Source organism: Schistocerca piceifrons, chromosome 1, assembly GCF_021461385.2.
Source record: "Schistocerca piceifrons isolate TAMUIC-IGC-003096 chromosome 1, iqSchPice1.1, whole genome shotgun sequence".
Taxonomy (NCBI): domain Eukaryota; kingdom Metazoa; phylum Arthropoda; class Insecta; order Orthoptera; family Acrididae; genus Schistocerca; species Schistocerca piceifrons.
The window spans coordinates 124,673,270-124,691,249 of record NC_060138.1 but is presented as its reverse complement, the minus strand read 5'-3'; the positions used below and the strand labels follow the sequence as shown (position 1 = coordinate 124,691,249).

At 38.1% G+C, this 17,980-nt stretch overlaps 1 protein-coding gene and 1 non-coding gene across 11 annotated transcripts in view; one reads left to right on the top strand and one right to left on the bottom strand.

The window, feature by feature from the left end:
* The window catches only part of LOC124804623, a 170,140-nt gene that overhangs the window by 78,226 nt on the left and 73,934 nt on the right, over positions 1-17,980 (top strand). For 8 of the 10 annotated variants that reach the window (XM_047264881.1, XM_047264873.1, XM_047264898.1 and 5 more), the window contains 4 exons: positions 969-1,016; positions 7,947-8,096; positions 8,990-9,139; positions 16,822-16,971. In XM_047264881.1, coding sequence (XP_047120837.1) covers positions 969-1,016; positions 7,947-8,096; positions 8,990-9,139; positions 16,822-16,971 — 498 coding nt within the window. The remainder of the gene's footprint in view (positions 1-968; positions 1,017-7,946; positions 8,097-8,989; positions 9,140-16,821; positions 16,972-17,980) is intronic. The other 2 variants (XM_047264842.1, XM_047264857.1) reach the window with 2 other exon arrangements.
* On the bottom strand, positions 6,557-6,631 carry Trnal-caa. The gene has a single exon. It is a non-coding gene; the product is annotated as a tRNA-Leu (tRNA).

The following is a 17,980-nucleotide window of genomic DNA, read 5'->3' as shown; positions in this document are numbered from 1 at the left end:
ACTTGCACATATTTAAGCTTTGTACATACTTCCTTTACTTCCACTATAGCTGAACTGAATTATGCCCATTCATTAGTGAGATGCTAGCAACAGCTTATCTGCTCTTTCTTGCAAAAATACTATCCTAGCCTTCATTATTGATTTGTTAACTTTGGTGACCATCATTGCTATGATGACATTATGATCACGTATCCCTCTCTTTACTTATGCCTCCGATGAGGTCAGGCCAGTTGTAGCTAGCTGGTCTGAAGTATTTCCATTGTGTGTGGGATCCCAAACTAGCTGCTCAAGGCAGTTTTTGGAAAACTTATATAGATCCTAACTTTGTCAGTGTAAGGGTAGCTGATAGTAATCTTTGTAAAGTTTTATAGGTCCTTTGTTTCAAGTGTTGGATGAAAACAGCAGCTGAGGAATACTGGAGGAAGAGCAGCAGTTTTTTCAGAGCAGCTTTTTTCCTTCTGATATATATATGTGGAATAGTCTAGAAGTACTTTCTGACAGTCTTTTTGTCATGCCTGTCTGCAACTCAGCATCTCCGCTATATGGTGAATAGCAACTGTTGTTATTTGTTGTTGTAGCAACTATCCTTATCGTAATGTTGTCACATTCCATCCTGGATTTTCCATTGTTTAATTACCATAATTATTAGTTTGAGTAGATTAGTACTAATTATAATTTGGTGTTAGTATGTTTTACTGAAGTATCTGCTTGTTAATGTACAGTTTGACTTGCTCCACATCCCTTCATAATGGGCTTTACTAAACATCATATATGAATGAATGAACATGTCACAGAGAATACTAGTTTTCAATATTTTGTCATTTAAATTTTGTGTAATCTGATTCATGAATTGAACAACAGCATGTTCTTTGTAGGAACTGTTTTAAAATCCAAATTGAGGCTAACTAAGCATTGTATTTTGAGAGAGGTGTGTTATGTTTTGAGCATACATGATGTTTTTTTTTCAGAACATTATAAGAGGAGGAGGAAGTGGAGGAGGGTAACGAGTGAGACAGGTTGGTAATTTTTAATATCAGTTTTCCTACCTTTCTGCCAGCCGGTGTGGCCGAGCGGTACTAGGCGCTTCAGTCTGGAACCGCGCGCGCGCTACAGTCGCAGGTTCGAATCCTGCCTCGGGCATGGATGTGTGTGATCTCTGTAGGTTAGTTAGGTTTAAGTAGTTCTAAATGTAGGGGACTGATGACTTCAGATGTTAAGTCCCATAGTACTCAGAGCCATTTGAAACAACCTACCTTTCTTGTAAAGCGTTCTGACAATTATATTGTTCAGTATGTCTGGAAGTATCCATTGTGAAAATGATGTTCTGTATTGTGACTGAATACATTGCATATATGTGGAGAACAAGATTTTAGAAAAGGCCAGGCTGGCTGCATTCCTTCCATACTGTGGGGCAAAGACTAGGAAAATGCACGTGCTGCAGAGGCATGGACCGAGACCAGTGCTCCACTCCATCTCCAAGATAAGATATATGTTATGTTTCTGTAAAGACAACGTACATTTTCGAGTTCCTGGCATATATGATGTCCCCTATGAACGCGATAGCATGTACATAGGTCAGACTATTCACAATGTTGCTGAGCGCTCACAGCATATTCAACAAAGGGAATTAGAGAAGTCAGCCATACCTGAACATTGCCTGGAAAATGGACACCAAATACAATTTGAAAAGAAAGAGTCTTGACTCATGCATCATCATATTGGAATAGCATTATAAAGGAACCGGCCGAGATTAGGATAAACCACAACAGTTAGGGCATGGGGCCGATCTTCCAATAGTGAAATCAGAAATGCTTGACACTTATAAAGTGGTGACAGTTCAGATGGGGTGCCAGCCCTTCACACCACCTGATGTCACTGGTTCCACAGCTAGCTGGAGATGCAATGATGTGCCCAATTCACCTTGCCACACAAGCATAACTTTGGCCTTCTCTTGGCATTTCCAGACACTGTTATCACATCTATGTAAATGGAACACCATGCCGGCCCTGGTTTTTTACTCCTGATGATGGTGATGGAGACAGCTTTTGAGAGCTTGAGTGATTTAGTCAAAGTCACACAAATTGTTATCATCTCCATGATAATTTTTGCTTTGTAAGGAATTAATTACATTCTTAATTTCTTTGGCAGAGCAAAGAATAAATGTAATTTGCTTGCATCTGTGAGACTTTGTTTCTTGCTTGTATTTTATCTCTGTGTCCCTTGAATAGTCTATGCCAATCTCATGATCTCCTTACTCTGAGTGATTATGTAGTACATTGGCCACCTGAATGCTATCATTTATTATTTGTCTGTTTTCTTTAACAATGAAGTCCTCACTTGCCCAGTTTCTCTTTTTACCCTGATGATGTATAGACTTAATTTTGTATCTTAGCTATTAATGTCATACATCACACAGAGATTTTCTGTTTTTGTTAATCACTTTCCATAAGCACAGTATTTCTTGTAAAGTTAAATCAGTCCTGCTTTTCTGTTTTTCTTAACCATTACAAATAATTCCCTTTTACTTGTGCATGGATATTTTGATTCCTTTTGAAATCCAGTCCTTTTTGATGTCTTATTAGTGTCATATTTTATTGTTTTCTTGGAAAAACAGTTGTTAACAAGTGGTAGAAACCCATCTTAAATACATGAAATTAGAATTGGCATCTATAATGTTATACACATCCTCCCATTCAGCTTTCCACTGGCTTGAAACAGTCTGCTGTCTGTTCATTAATTACTCTTAATTGCTTCCCGTTACACCATTTTCTCATGACCAGGTAAGTTATTTAGCATGTCTACTCGTACATCATGATCATAGAGACCATTCACTGTTGAATAAACATTCATAACATTGATGAAGTGTTGATATGTTTTCTGTTTGTGTATGGCTCTCCTCTAAATGTAATTCTGGTGGGTACATTAACAGCAAAACTTAGTATTTTATGAGGTTTCAAGATTGCAGCCAGATGATGTTGACAGCGTATAATGATATTTCATCTGACAACCAGGCACCCATCTATGGTGACTTTTACACTCGAGATTGCTGATGAACCTCACTAAGTTTATACCAAAAATTGACACGGTGGTGCATGTGGATGTATTACCACTGTAAGACTGCCTTCTGTCAACTTTAGAGCCCTCTGTTGGAATATTACTCCATATGATGCATGCAGTCACATGCTTAATGGTGATGTTGAAGTGTGGGCACACAGAGTTAAAAATTATTGGTCAAAATAATAAAATCAATTGTCATGTAGCACATGATCTATGCATGTGTGAGTGACTTGTCCATTCTTGCTCCCATCCAGAAGGTCAGAGCAGTGTGATTGTGTAAGCTGTGGCCCAGCTGACTGACTGCCTGTGCAACAGATGTTTGGCCAGCCCTGTGCAATGCAGGCAGACACTTGATCTGGAGCAGTCTGGCCTGGGTCGTGTAAAGACATAAGGCATTCATTTACTTTATTTACATTCTATGCATCACAGTAATCCCATTCTTTTATCTGAAACACTTATTTATCTAAACCTCTTTTAAAGCAGCCTGTTTGAATGAGATACAGCTGTAATAAGGCTTACCTCTCACACATGTAGTCACAGGAGTTGTATTATCCCACCACTGTTTCAGCCGCCAGTTCTGCTGATATAACTTCCCCGTCCTGTTAAAGTGTGGGCCATATCTTATGTATCCACTCTCACAGTAGTAGCAAGTGGCATGACTCACGCCCCGTCCTCACAGCTTTACTTCTGCCAGTACCTCGTCTCCTACCTTCCAAACTTAACAGAAGCTCTCCTGCGAACCATGCAGAACTAGCACTCCTGAAAGAAAGGATATTTCTTGGGTAGCTCAGTTGGTAGAGCACTGAACCCAATCAGTTCTTGGTCAATTTGCCCGATAACTTTGTTCATCCAGAGTTGATAATACTGCCACAGTTCCTCACAAAGCCCTCATCTGTATGTGAGATTGCTATAAACAGGTAACAGGTTCTATCTGTTCTTCAGCTAAATGGGAACCAAATTATTCACACTACTCCCTCTCTGTCAATTTCCTGTTTCCTTTCCCCACATCACAATTTCATTTTCCCCCTCTCAAATCCTCAAATTCATTTTTCACTACTCCAGTCTTTCCCTGAAAATCATAAAACTTCACCTCTTGTTTTGTGTGTTTCCTGCCTTTCACACACAACCTGCACATCCGCAGGAGATGGAGTCACTTCTGTCCCACTGCAGTAGTGCTACTATAACCACAATACACAATAAACTCACAAAAATCAAAAATAATCACCAATAAGGTACATGTTTGACAATTAGCTGTGGAACTGTGAGTGGTGAATTCCATAGAGACTTATAGCTTAACACCTATTATTTCCTTTGCTAGATCAATATTCTGGAAAGGAGGATACACACCCACTACAGTCTCTTACCAATATTACACCATGTTTGCAATGCTCATTGATTGGAGTTATAGTGAAAACATTTTATTCATGGCACGTTCAGTTGGTGTCATTATCTACTAATAAAACACTCAGTGGAGTCTTTAAACCAAATGGAGGGATATATTGAATATAGTTTGAACTACGTGTGGAAATATACAACCTGTATAACAGAACAATCTAATATTCTGTTTGTCGAAGAATATCATTAACCTACAGCTTTAAAACCAACAAAGGATGTGAAGTATCACAGTGCTCATTGAAGTAAATTTCCATCATGATTTCCCATACTTCGAGACTCAGTAGTGACTTGCAGATACCTAACCTATACTTCATGATGATATAACTTTGGATACTACACTACATCACTTAAATTTAGTTTATATATTGATTGGAATAATAACAAATGTCTTCAAACTGAAGATTAGTTTGAACATCAGAGTTCTCTATTAGAAACAGACTAGCTGGATAGTATATCTACTTTCCTGCAAACGACACTTAAATTAACTTCCCCAGCCAGTTATCGGAGAACATACTGTTCATTGTGGGCTATGAGCGATGCTACAGCTTGGCATTTTACACATACATAAATCATTGCCACAGGTTAATTGAGCAAAAATCAACTGAAAAAATCAACTAGAATCAACCCCTGAACATTCCGATTTGTAGTCAGACACTTTATCCTAATGACACATAGGTACTGATTGTATATGTTTGTAATATATAAGACAATATTCCAGTAGCTTGAAGATTTCATTGCAATGTTGATAATTCTTACTTCAGCTAATAGTTGTTTCTTTCCTGAAGTACTCCCATCCTGTATCACAGGTAACTTGTAATGAACCAAAACCTGTATGGAAATTTATAACCGTTAAAGAATGCCAGTAAGTGCAAATGGGGCAAGACATTGTAGCCGATGTAGTGAATTTTAGGTTGTTTGTTTCCTTGTCACAAGATAACTGTATGAGTTTCTGTACAATATATACCATGTTAAAAAACAATAGTATAAACATGTTTCATCACATTAATCCTTCTGCTGCATAGTTACTAAAAGTGTGCTGAAACCCATGGCTTACAACATGAAATGGGTGCAAATTATCATGGTGCAATTGTTTCATCTGTGTGGTTGGGTATCCTTGTCAAACTATTATCTTTGGGAATGAGATTTTCACTCTGCAGCGGAGTGTGCGCTGATATGAAACTTCCTGGCAGATTAAAACCGTGTGCCGGACCGAGACTCGAACTCGGGACCTTTGCCATTCGCGGGCAAGTGCTCTACCAACTGAGCTTTCCAAGCACGACTCACGCCCCGTCCTCACAGCTTTACTTCTGCCAGTACCTCGTCTCCCACCTTCCAAACTTAACAGAAGCTCTCCTGTGAACCATGCAGAACTAGCACTCCTGAAAGAAAGGATATTGCGGAGACATGGCTTAGCCACAGCCTGGGTAATGTTTCCAGAATGAGATTTTCACTCTGCAGCAGAGTGTGCGCTGATATGAAACTTTCTGGCAGATTAAAACTGTGTGCCGGACCGAGACTCGAACTCGGGACCTTTGCCTTTTGCGGGCAAGTGCTCTACCAACTGAGCTTTCCAAGCACGACTCACGCCCCGTCCTCACAGCTTTACTTCTGCCAGTACCTCGTCTTCTACCTTCCAAACTTACCAGAAGCTTTCCTGCGAACCATGCAGAACTAGCACTCCTGAAAGAAAGGATATTGCGGAGACATGGCTTAGCCACAGCCTGGGGACTGTTTCCAGAATGAGATTTTCACTCTGCAGCAGAGTGTGCGCTGATATGAAACTTCCTGGCAGATTAAAACTGTGTGCCGGACCGAGACTCAAACTTGGACCGTTTGCCTTTTGCGGGCAAGTGCTCTACGAACTGAGCTTTCCAAGCATGACTCACGCCCCATCCTCACAGCTTTACTTCTGCCAGTACCTCGTCTCCTACCTTCCAAACTTAACAGAAGCTCTCCTGCGAACCATGCAAAACTAGCACTCCTGAAAGAAAGGATATTGCAGAGACATGGCTTAGCCACAGCCTGGGGAATGTTTCCAGAATGAGATTTTCACTCTGCAGTGGAGTGTACACTGATATGAAACTTCCTGGCAGATTAAAACTGTGTGCCGGACCGAGACTCGAACTCGGGACCTTTGCCTTTTGCGGGCAAGTGCTCTACCAACTGAGCTACCCAAGCACGACTCACGCCCCGTCCTCACAGCTTTACTTCTGCCAGTACCTCGTCTCCTACCTTCCAAACTTAACAGAAGTTCTCCTGCGAACCATGCAGAACTAGCACTCCTGAAAGAAAGGATATTGCTGGGGTAGCTCAGTTGGTAGAGCACTTGCCCGCAAACGGCAAAGGTCCCGAGTTCGAGTCTTGGTCCGGCACACTATTAACTTTGAGTTCGTGCTCTGTTCCATGCTAGCTCCATTTTCCAAAGTGCATCTTGTGTTTAATGGAGTTCCTTTTTGCATATTTTCTATGTCCATGACTTTGGGTTATTGAATACAATGTATGTAATAACAGAAATAGTTTTGTGAACTTTTCTATATTCGGATCAGTTATCAGTGGCTTCTCTAAATCAGTTGCAACAAATTTCAGCTTGCCTCCTTTGAAAAAAACACAGTCTGCTTCTTTCCTCATTATTGCCCTATGTATTGTGGTTGCCCATTAAACACTGGATATAGTTTGACTTTATATCTTTGTGTTACACATCTAATTTCTCAAGTATTTGATGTAAAACCAGAAGATATCTTGGCACGGTTTTCTTGTACTTCATTTTTTAAAAAATCACTGTTTTTATCATTTTTGTGCAAATTTGCTCACTTTTATTACATTCAAATGGTTGTATGCATAACCTGTATTTTGAATGCTTTTTATAGATTCAGAATTCGCTCTCTTTTGTGTTTTAGAAAACTATTATGCCTTTCTATGGTGTTTCTGGCTATGGCACGTTAGCCCCTGTTTCTTACTTGCAGATTTCTTCAACTTGAGATAAAGTGTCCAAACATAGTGAATACGATTTCGTTTCAGGTGCTATGGGATGTACACTATTTGCGTATGTTTTACAACTGATACATAACAATTCTCTGTTACTTCACAATTGCCATGTAAAAAGCAATCCATTGAGCAGTAAGGGTAAAAATAACACAAAGCTGTGATTTTCTGTACTTTTTCAGCTGCATTCTGTCAAGGTAATCAGCAAGCATTGAAGTTAGACTGACATGAGTGTATATAGTGAGTGATTTTTACACTTGACCAAAGTGGGAATATGTTATTTTATGAAATGGCTAATTCAACTAGAATGAATTTGTAATTGATTCTATGCGTTATGTAATTGCAATCAAGCACTTATGTATTTCTAGTGGTATCCAGGTTCAGTTGTTCTTCACTCACATGAGCCATGTGATTGTTCTTTATATTTTGTTTTGATTTTCTGTTATGTTAATTGCTAGACTATATTGCTTGTGATCAGCTCAATGTATTGTTTAGTGAACTCCTCTTTACAGTTTGCAAGCATGAAAATGAAGATACAGCATCTTTCTCCAAGCCACGAAAATGCATGGTTGATGAACTGGCTACTGTGAATTGCTGTTTGAAAAAGGATGTTTCAATAAGTGTTTCTGGCCCAGAAGCTTCCAAATTAACGAAACCTCAAGGTAATGACTAACACACAAAATAGATACATGAATTCATATATTTCGTATATGACAAAAAGTAAAATTTAGAGGTTGATACTTATGCACCAAAAATTGAAGGTGCATATTATGTGGTAAACTTCAGTTTATCTTGGCACGGTTTTCTTGTACTTCATTTTTCAAAAAAATCTCTGTTTTTATCATTTGTCTAAAAATTTGCTCGATTTTATTGCATTCAGATGGTTGTATGCATAACCTGTATTTTGAATGCTTTTTATAGAATCAGAATTCGCTCTCTTTTTTGTTTTAGAAAACTATTATGCCTTTCTATGGTGTTTCTGGTAATGGCACATTATCCTCTTTTTCTTACTTCCAGATTTCTTCAACTTGAGATAAAGTGTCCAAACATAGTGAATACGATTTCGTTTCAGGTGCTATGAGATGTACACTATTTGTGTATGTTTTACAACTGATACATAACAATTCTCTGTTACTTCACAATTGCCATGTGAAAAGCAATCCATTGAGTAGTAAGGGTAAAAATAACACAAAGCTGTGATTTACATTTTTCAACTGCATTCTGTCAAGGTAATCAGCTAGCATTGAGGTTAGTCTGACATGAGTGTATATAGTGAGCGATTTTTACATGTTTCATATGGCAAACATTCCATGCTAAGCACTTGACCAAAGTGATTTTATAAAATGGCTAATTCAACTAGAATGAAATTCTAATCGATTCTATTGCAATCAAGCACTTATGTATTTCTAGTGGTATCCAAGTTCAGTTGCTCCTTTACTCACATTAGCCGTGTGATTGTTCTTTATATTTTGTTTTCATTTTCTGTTATGTTAATTGCTAGGCTATATTGCTTGTGATCAACTCTATGTATTGTTTAGTTAACTCCTCTTTGCAGTTTGCAAACATGAAGATGAAGACTCAACATCCTTCTCCAAGCCACGAAAATGCATGGATGATGAACTGGTTAGTGTGAATTGCAGTTTGAAAAAGAATGTGTCAATAAGTGTTTCTGGCCCAGAAGCTTCCAAATTATCGAAACCTCAAGGTAATGACTAGCACATGAAATGGATGCATGAATTCATATATTTTGTTGAAGACAAAAATAAACTTTAGAGGTTGATTCTTATGCACCAAAAATTAAAGGTTCATATTGTTTGGTAAACTTCAGTTGAATTTATGAAGATAAGACGTGACAGCAAAACTCTGTTAAGTTATTTAATATAACTGGAATGAGCTCATTCCTTTCTAAGATTGTTTCTAATTTAGGATTTATGTACAGAAAAAGTCAAATAAACTGAGAAGATTAACAGAAAAAGAAAGTATTCATGAAAGTGGATGCAGCACATGAGATTCAATAAGGAATACCAGAAAGCTCCCTTTCAACTCTAGTGTTACTAAGTTGTTAATCTACAACCATCCCTTTCATCTCAGAAGATAGAAATTAATAACTTACTTTCACGAAGATATTTTCAGCTTCACAAAGCTGTATGTAAATGTAGCAACTGCTCCTCTGTTAAAAGCGAGAAGGAAAGATGTAAGCTGTGTCCTCACTAATCATAGACATCACTCCTTAAAACACCTCCTTGCCAATGAGAAATAAATTCATTTGAAATTTTGTGGGTTGTTGTAAGTACATGTACAAAGAAGATTGTTGTATTCGCACTGGGTGATGGAATGAAATCTAGGAATAAACATATTGTACAGTGGGTAGTGATGAGATGTTACAGTCAGTGTAGGAATTATGAAGAGAACTATTTTTTAAATAAAACCAACTGTTGCATTATGGACATTAGTGCAAACAATTTGTTGTCAGTTTAGTGGCCAAGAGTAGTAAAGTAATTGGCTGTGGCAATTGTTGTAATAATGATGATGAAGTGACACAGAATTTACGGGCATGGGTAATCAATAGGAGGAACATATACACAAATGGAATGCAGTACTTCAGATCAGTAATTTGATGCCCTAATGTTTGTGAAATCAATAGTAACTGGAGGTAACAGCCTCCTTACTGCATGCCACTCATGTCGTGCAGTTGTTGTCCTGTAGTTCAACTGGAGTATCATCCTAAGCTTCCTTTGCGGATACAGGTTAATTCTGATTGTGGCAGAGACCAAATTTCAGTCCCAATAAAATGAATTGTGCAGAAAATAAGGGAATCAGTTGAAATTAATACAGGGTAAATAATTTCAGGTTGAAGGTGCTAATATTTGTGTTATCTGAATATTTGAAATTAGGTGATTGAATTAGGCATTAAATTCAAACGCAGTCCACTTCAGTGACCTTGAAAATGTCAGTACAGGATGTGAAGAAGAATCTGCTGGATGCCTGCATCGACACCATTGTGTGATTGTGAAGTACATTAAAGGCAGCTTCCTCACAGAAACAGCTCAATCGGAACAAACAAGATACAAAATGGATCCTCTCAAATACATAATTTGTTTGTATTCCACCAGTGAATTTTAATTGCAATACTCAAATTTAACTTGTCATATTTTTTTGCAATTAGTTTCCAGTCTAGTATATGGTTTCATTTTGTACAATTAGCTCTTAGCCAAAGGTTATGCTTATGCTTATTTGTAGATCATAGAGACCAATGTCAGGATAACTTATTGGCCTCCATGCCAGGAGTATGCATGCTTTTGGACTGGATAGACCAAAGTACAGTTTGAGATTTGGTGTAACTTCAGATAGTTCTCCCGCACTATCCTCTAAAACAACAAATCTTCAAGCTAATAGCTAGTTTTTTTGAATTTACCAAACAGCATGTATAATACAAGCCTTTTCTATTTGTAACATGTGTTTAATGGTAAATTAAATTCAAGCACTTGTAGTTTTGAGAAAAGTGATGTTAAAGTTAACAAGATTTCAAAATTTTCTTGATATTGCAAAATGAAATTTCAATTTTTTTGGGTTTATATTAGACTTAAAAAACATTTTGTAGCTGTCTGTGTTTGCAACTCAGAATAACTAGTTAATGTAAATGCTCAGCTTTTACCACAATTTGTAAAAGTCTACATGCACTTGTATTCCTTTGCTTCCAGAATATTGTGAATTAAGAAGAATGTGATTTATGTCTTCTCCATAATACTTTATTGTTTGTTGTTATCAATTGAGTTATCATAATATTGCCAAACAAAATATTCAGGTACAGCTACAGGAACGTCATGCCATTTGTGGCTTATAAAAATAAAACAAAATAAGAAAGAATACTGTTTTATGCGTTATCTCATTGTTGAAAATACACCCAGGTGACAGTCATGGGATACCTGCTAATATTGTGTCCGAACTCCTTTTCCCCAGTGTAGCGCAATAACTCAATGTGGCATAGACTCAACAAATCTGCAGAAATATTGAGAATGCTGCCTGTATAGCCTTCTACAATTGCGAAAAAGTAGCTGGTGCAGGATGTTGTGCGCAAACTGACCTCTCACTTATGTCTCATATATGTTTGATGGGATTCGTGTCTGGCAATCTTGCCAGCCATGTGACACTTCCCAGTTACCCAGAATATTCTTCAAACCAATCGTGAACTATTGTGGCCTGGTGACATGATGTGGTTGTTTGTGAACATGAAATTCATGAATGGTTTCAAATACTCCTAGCACCGTGCCTTGTGGACAGCTTGGGTCCATAGCTTTGTGGGGTCTGCACCACACTCAAACTCTACCATCCACGCTTACACACTGAAATTGAGACTCATCTGACCAGGCCAAGGTTTTCCAGTTGTTATGGGTGCAACTGAGATGGTCACGAAGCCAGGAGAGCCCAAGAGATGCTCTGCAGGTGATACTGTGCTGTTCGCAAAGGCACTCGTGTTGGTCGTCTGCTGACACAGCCCATTTACGCCAAATATCACAACACCATCATAAAGGGTACATTTGTCCTACACCCCACATTGGTTTCTCTAGTTATTTCATGCAGTGTTGCTTGTCTATTGCCAGTGACAATACTATGTAAACACTGCTGCACGTGGTTGTTAAGTGAAGGCTGTCAGCAACTGCATTGCCCATGGTAAAGAGGTAATGCCTGGAAGTTGGTATTCTCGGGACACACTTCACCAATGTAGTGCCCTCTTATACCTGGTGCATGTGACACTTTCGCCATCCATATGTGTGCATATTGCTATTCCATGAGTTTTGTCACCCTAGTGTATTTGTACCAACTGGATCACTTCCCTCTTCTCACATACCATAGAAAGGTTATTTAGATAGCATACAACATAAAACATCAGTACGATGCTGCATGAACATAATGCAAATTTTTGACTAAGCATTTAAAATAGTGCTTCAAAATGAGAAAGAGTTCATAGCCTGGTCCCTGAAGTTGTTTCTGATCATCTGATCTGGTTCAAGTCCCTTAAGCGGATCATTGCCAGTTGTTGTTTTGGTTGTCTTTCTTTATGTGCAAGCAATTGAGTAGAACAATTCATGATGGGTAGGAAACATAAATGGAATCAAGTCCAGAAGCTTTACTATGCTCTAGACACTATTATCTCATTTTTCTGGGAAATATCACTTGAATCCCTTTGCTTCTGAGTCACTCAATTACAATCTGTGGGTGATTTATTTGATAAGGCATGAGTTGCATCTTGTCTGTACGGACTGAACTGCCTTTATAAGGAAGATACTATTTGTGTACTTCATATATTACTCATGTTGTAAACATCTGGGAGATTCTTCAATGTGTGCTGTAGTGATATTTCTGGTGCAGTAGCAGTTTTATTGTGCAGGTTTTCCTTCATTTGTTTACATTGTTATTTCCAAGTGTAATGTTGCAGAGATGATCAGTTGTTTGGAAAACAGATATCAGACTTGCGATATATGTAAAGTTAAAACATTTCACTTTTTCCTTTGCATTTGTTTTAGTTTTACTTCTGGCAGATAAACTTTATTAATCAAGTCATTACTGTAGCCCTCTCTGAGTGTTCATCTTAGACAGATTGCATGGAACAGTTCAGAGGTGTAATAACATGAGGCATAGGCAGTAACAATTAGGATGCTGTAAGATTCCTTTTGTTGCTGCTCACTGACCCAGTGGCCTACAATGCACATTGCCACACTGTTGGGAAGTGTCATCTGTCGTCTTTGTGTGTGATTACTGGTTGCTGGCATAGTCCTAGTTTGCAGATCATTTAGTTACCACATGAGCACGAAAATTAATAGTCATTTACCGTACCCAATAAAGACGTAGTTTTATAGAACCTTTCAGAATAACAATTATTTATTGTTGTACGAGTTTCAGTTCCAAACTCAAAACAATTTTGGTGATATATAAAATTACCTAAAATCTAGAATCTGTATCTTCCCATTAAAAAGAGAATTCTGATATGTTAATATGTTTTTCTAAGTACATCAGATGATGGCTTAAAGCCAATACTTTGTCATAAAATGAAGCTCAAGAGATTTATGTTTATAACAATAAAGGTTCATTGTTTTTTTATTTTCCACACGGTTTTACTATTCTTAGCTGTCTGACTTAAATCATTACATGTATTATACCCTGAAGAGTGAGTGAGGGGGTGAATTCTACACATATTTTATTTATGGATCTGGAAATGTGTTAGTAATTAATGAGGTATTATAGTGTGAATCATATTGTGTAGTTGAGTAGTGACTCACATACATGGTATGATGTGTTTAAAAAGAACACTGTAAAAGATTGCTCGAACAGCGAACAGTATGCACTTGTGGAAGACAAGGTACAATGGAATTACCAATACACAGCGGACAGTGGAGTGAGTGAGGAACCAAATGCTACACGTACATGATGTATGAATCGTGAAATCTGTTAATAATTAATGATGAATGTGAGTCTGAATTGCAGTATATTGTGTAATTGAGCGATGAGTCATGTACATGGTATGATGTGCTTAAAGTAAAGTAGGCATGTGAAAATGAGATTTTGTTTAGTGTATTTGCTTTCTGGAAATTACTAAATTTGGGAAATGTTTCATTTGTATCTTCAGCCAGAAAACTATTGTCAGTGTTGTTCATTTTATCAACTGCATGCTGAATTACGTCATCAGTAAGCAGTAGCCTAAAAAATTGAGCAATGATTCTTGTTTTGTTAGCGGATGAGACCCCATTCCTGTAGATCATTAAACCAAGTCTCACTTATTCTATGAAACTTCTCCCAGTAGGAGTTCTTCATCATCATAGAATTCATTAGCACAATGTCTGCATCTTCACATTCTGCAGCTTTGTCATGTTTCCACAGTCTCAAGATTCCACCTATCGTCCTTTGATTCTTTGTCTTTATACTCAGAATTGCTGTGTTCTTGTAATATGTGTATTAATTAATCATTAGGGTGTGTTTCGTTGTGCTGAGAACATCCTGGCGTTGTTAGGTTATTTGCCATTTTGATCAGTGTACAGCACATACATTTAAGCACAAGAAAACAAAATGTTACACAGAAAAAACAGTTTATGGAGGCTTTGTTGTTTGTACAAACATCTTCTCACAAGTGCAAAACTAGAATGTATTATTCTTCAGGGGCCTATTCAGAAAGTAGGGAATGTTTTAGCATTAAAAAAAACTAAGTACAAGAAATACATTTTATTACATACATCTGAAAGAGCTGCTGACATACTACTTTTCCACATTGTCACCAAACACATTGAGGCACTTATGATAGCGGTGGACAAGCTTTGAAAGACCTTCGCCTTAAAATTCTGCCGCCTGAGAGTTCAGCCAGTGAGTCATTGGCACCTGGAGTTCCGCGTCGTCGTCAAAGCGCTTAGTTGCAAGCCAGTTCATCATCTTAGGAGCCAAGTAGAAGTCGCTTGATGCCAGATCAGGGCTGTAGGGCAGATGAGGGAAAATTTCCCATTTGAGTGAATTAAGGAGTTCTTTAGTGCGGTTTGCCATGTGAGGTCGGGCACTGTCGTGCGAAAACAAAATTTTTGGATGTCATCTTTCCTCAGCATTTGTTTTGAACTCCTCCTCTAAGGCTGTGCAAAGTTTGACAGTACTGGGCAGAATTTATGGTTGCTCCACACTTTCGAGAAAATCGTTTCGTCAACTTTAGCGACAAGATCGTCAGTCACAATGCTCGTGCAGCCACTATTCTCTTCATCATGAATGTTGGTTCAGCCATTTTTAAACCAAATGCACCATTTCAGATGAAACATTCACTCATTACGTTGTTTCTGTATACTTCGCACAGTTCACGATAAATTATTATAGGTTTTAGGTTGTTTTTTTTTTGCCAACAAAAACCTTATCACAGACCGCATCTCATGACTGGCGGGATTTTTGACTCCAGCGCACTTTTCAAATTCGAATATCGAAAATATCAGACACGCAGAGACGTTCCCACTGTCACTGATGGATGCCGACTGAGCTGCTGAACATGCACATACCAAAATATACACAGAAATGTTCCCTACATTCTGATTAGCCATCGTATAATGTGTCACACATCTTTGTTTGTCACGGGAAGGCTTATAAGTGTCAGCAACACTGGGCAACTGGCATGAGTTGAAACATATAAGTAGCAACTAGTTGACTACCTATGGCTTACAAGGTGAAATGGGTGCAAATTATTGTGGTGCAATTGTTTTCTCTGTGTGCTTGGTTATCCATGCCAGACTATTATCTTTGGGTTCGTACTCTGTTTCATGCTAGCTCCAGTTTCCAAAGTGCATCCTGTGTTTAATGGATTTCCTTTTAGCATATTTTCTATGTCCATGAATATAGATTATTGAATACAATGTATATAATAATAGAAATAGTTTTGTGAACATTTCTGTATTCGGATCAGTTATCAGTGGCTTCTCTAAATCAGTTGCAACAAATTTCAGCATGCCTCCTTTGAAAAGAACACAGTCTGCTTCTTTCCTCATTATTGTCCTAAGTGTTGTGGTTGCCCATTAAACACTGATTATAGTTTGACTTTATATCTTTGTGTTACACATCTAATTCCTCAAGTATTTGATGTAAAACCAGAAGATATCTTGGCACGGTTTTCTTGTACTTCATTTTTCAAAAAAATCGCTCTTGCTATCATTTCTCTGCTAATTTGCTCGATTGTATTACATTCAAATGGCTGTATGCATAACCCGTATTTTGAACGCTTTTTATAGAATCAGAATTTGTCCTCTTTTGTGTTTTAGAAAACTGTTATGCCTTTCTATGGTGTTGCTGGTAATGGCACATTATCCCCTGTTTCTTACTTCCAGAGTTCTTCAACTTCAAATAAAGTGTCCAAACATAGTGAATACGATTTCGTTTCAAGTGCTATAACATGTATGCTATTTGCATATGTTTTACAACTCATACATAACAATTCTCTGTTACTTCACAATTGCCCTGTAAAAAGCAATCCATTGAGCAGTAAGGGTAAAAATAACACAAAGCTGTGACTTTCTGTACATTTTTCAACTGCATTCTGTCAAGGTAATCAGCAAGCATTGAGATTAGACTGAGTAATTTTTACATGTTTCAGATGGCAAACATACCATGCCAAGGACTTGGCCAAAGTGGGAATATGTTCTCTTATGAAACAGCTAATTCAACTAGAATGAAATTCTAATCGATTCTATGCATTGTGTAATTGCAATCAAGCACTTATGTATATCTAGTGGTATCTAAGTTCAATTGTTCCTTTACTCACATTAGCTATATGATTGTTCTTTATGTTTTGTTTTTATTTTCTGTTGTGTTAATTGCTAGGCTATATTGCTTGTGATCAGCTCTATGTATTGTTTAGTTAACTCCTCTTTACAGTTTGCAAGCATGAAAATGAAGATACAGCATCTTTCTCCAAGCCACGAAAATGCATGGTTGATGAACTGGCTACTGTGAATTGCAGTTTGAAAAAGGATGTGTCAATAAGTGTTTCTGGCCCAGAAGCTTCCAAATTAACGAAACCTCAAGGTAATGACTAACACACAAAATAGATACATGAATTCATATATTTCGTATATGACAAAAAGTAAACTTTAGAGGTTGATACTTATGCACCAAAAATTACATGTGAGATTTTCACTCTGCAGCAGAGTGTGCGCTGATATGAAACTTCCTGGCAGATTAAAACTGTGTGCCGGACCGAGACTCGAACTTGGGACGTTTCCCTTTTGCGGGCAAGTGCTCTACCAACTGAGCTTTCCAAGTATGACTCACGCCCCGTCCTCACAGCTTTACTTCTGCCAGTACCTCGTCTCCTACCTTCCAAACTTAGCAGAAGCTCTCCTGCGAACCATGCAGAACTAGCACTCCTGAAAGAAAAGATATTGCGGAGACATGGCTTAGCCACAGCTTGTGGAATGTTTCCAGAATGAGATTTTCACTCTGCAGTGGAGCATGCGCTGATATGAAACTTCCTGGCAGATTAAAACTGTGTGCCGGACCGAGACTCGATCTCGGGACCTTTGCCTTTTGCGGGCAAGTGCTCTACCACCTGAGCTACCCAAGCACGACTCACGCCCCGTCCTCACAGCTTTACTTCTGCCAGTACCTCGTCTCCTACCTTCCAAACTTGACAGAAGTTCTCCTGCGAACCATGCAGAACTAGCACTCTTGAAAGAAAGGATATTGCTTGGGTAGCTCAGTTGGTAGAGCACTTGCCCGCAAAAGGCAAAGGTCCCGAGTTCGAGTCTTGGTCTGGCACACTATTAACTTTGGGTTCGTGCTCTGTTCCATGCTAGCTCCATTTTCCAAAGTGCATCTTGTGTTTAATGGAGTTCCTTTTTGCATATTTTCTATGTCCATGACTTTGGGTTATTGAATACAATGTATGTAATAACAGAAATAGTTTTGTGAACTTTTCTATATTCGGATCAGTTATCAGTGGCTTCTCTAAATCAGTTGCAACAAATTTCAGCTTGCCTCCTTTGAAAAAAACACAGTCTGCTTCTTTCCTCATTATTGCCCTATGTATTGTGGT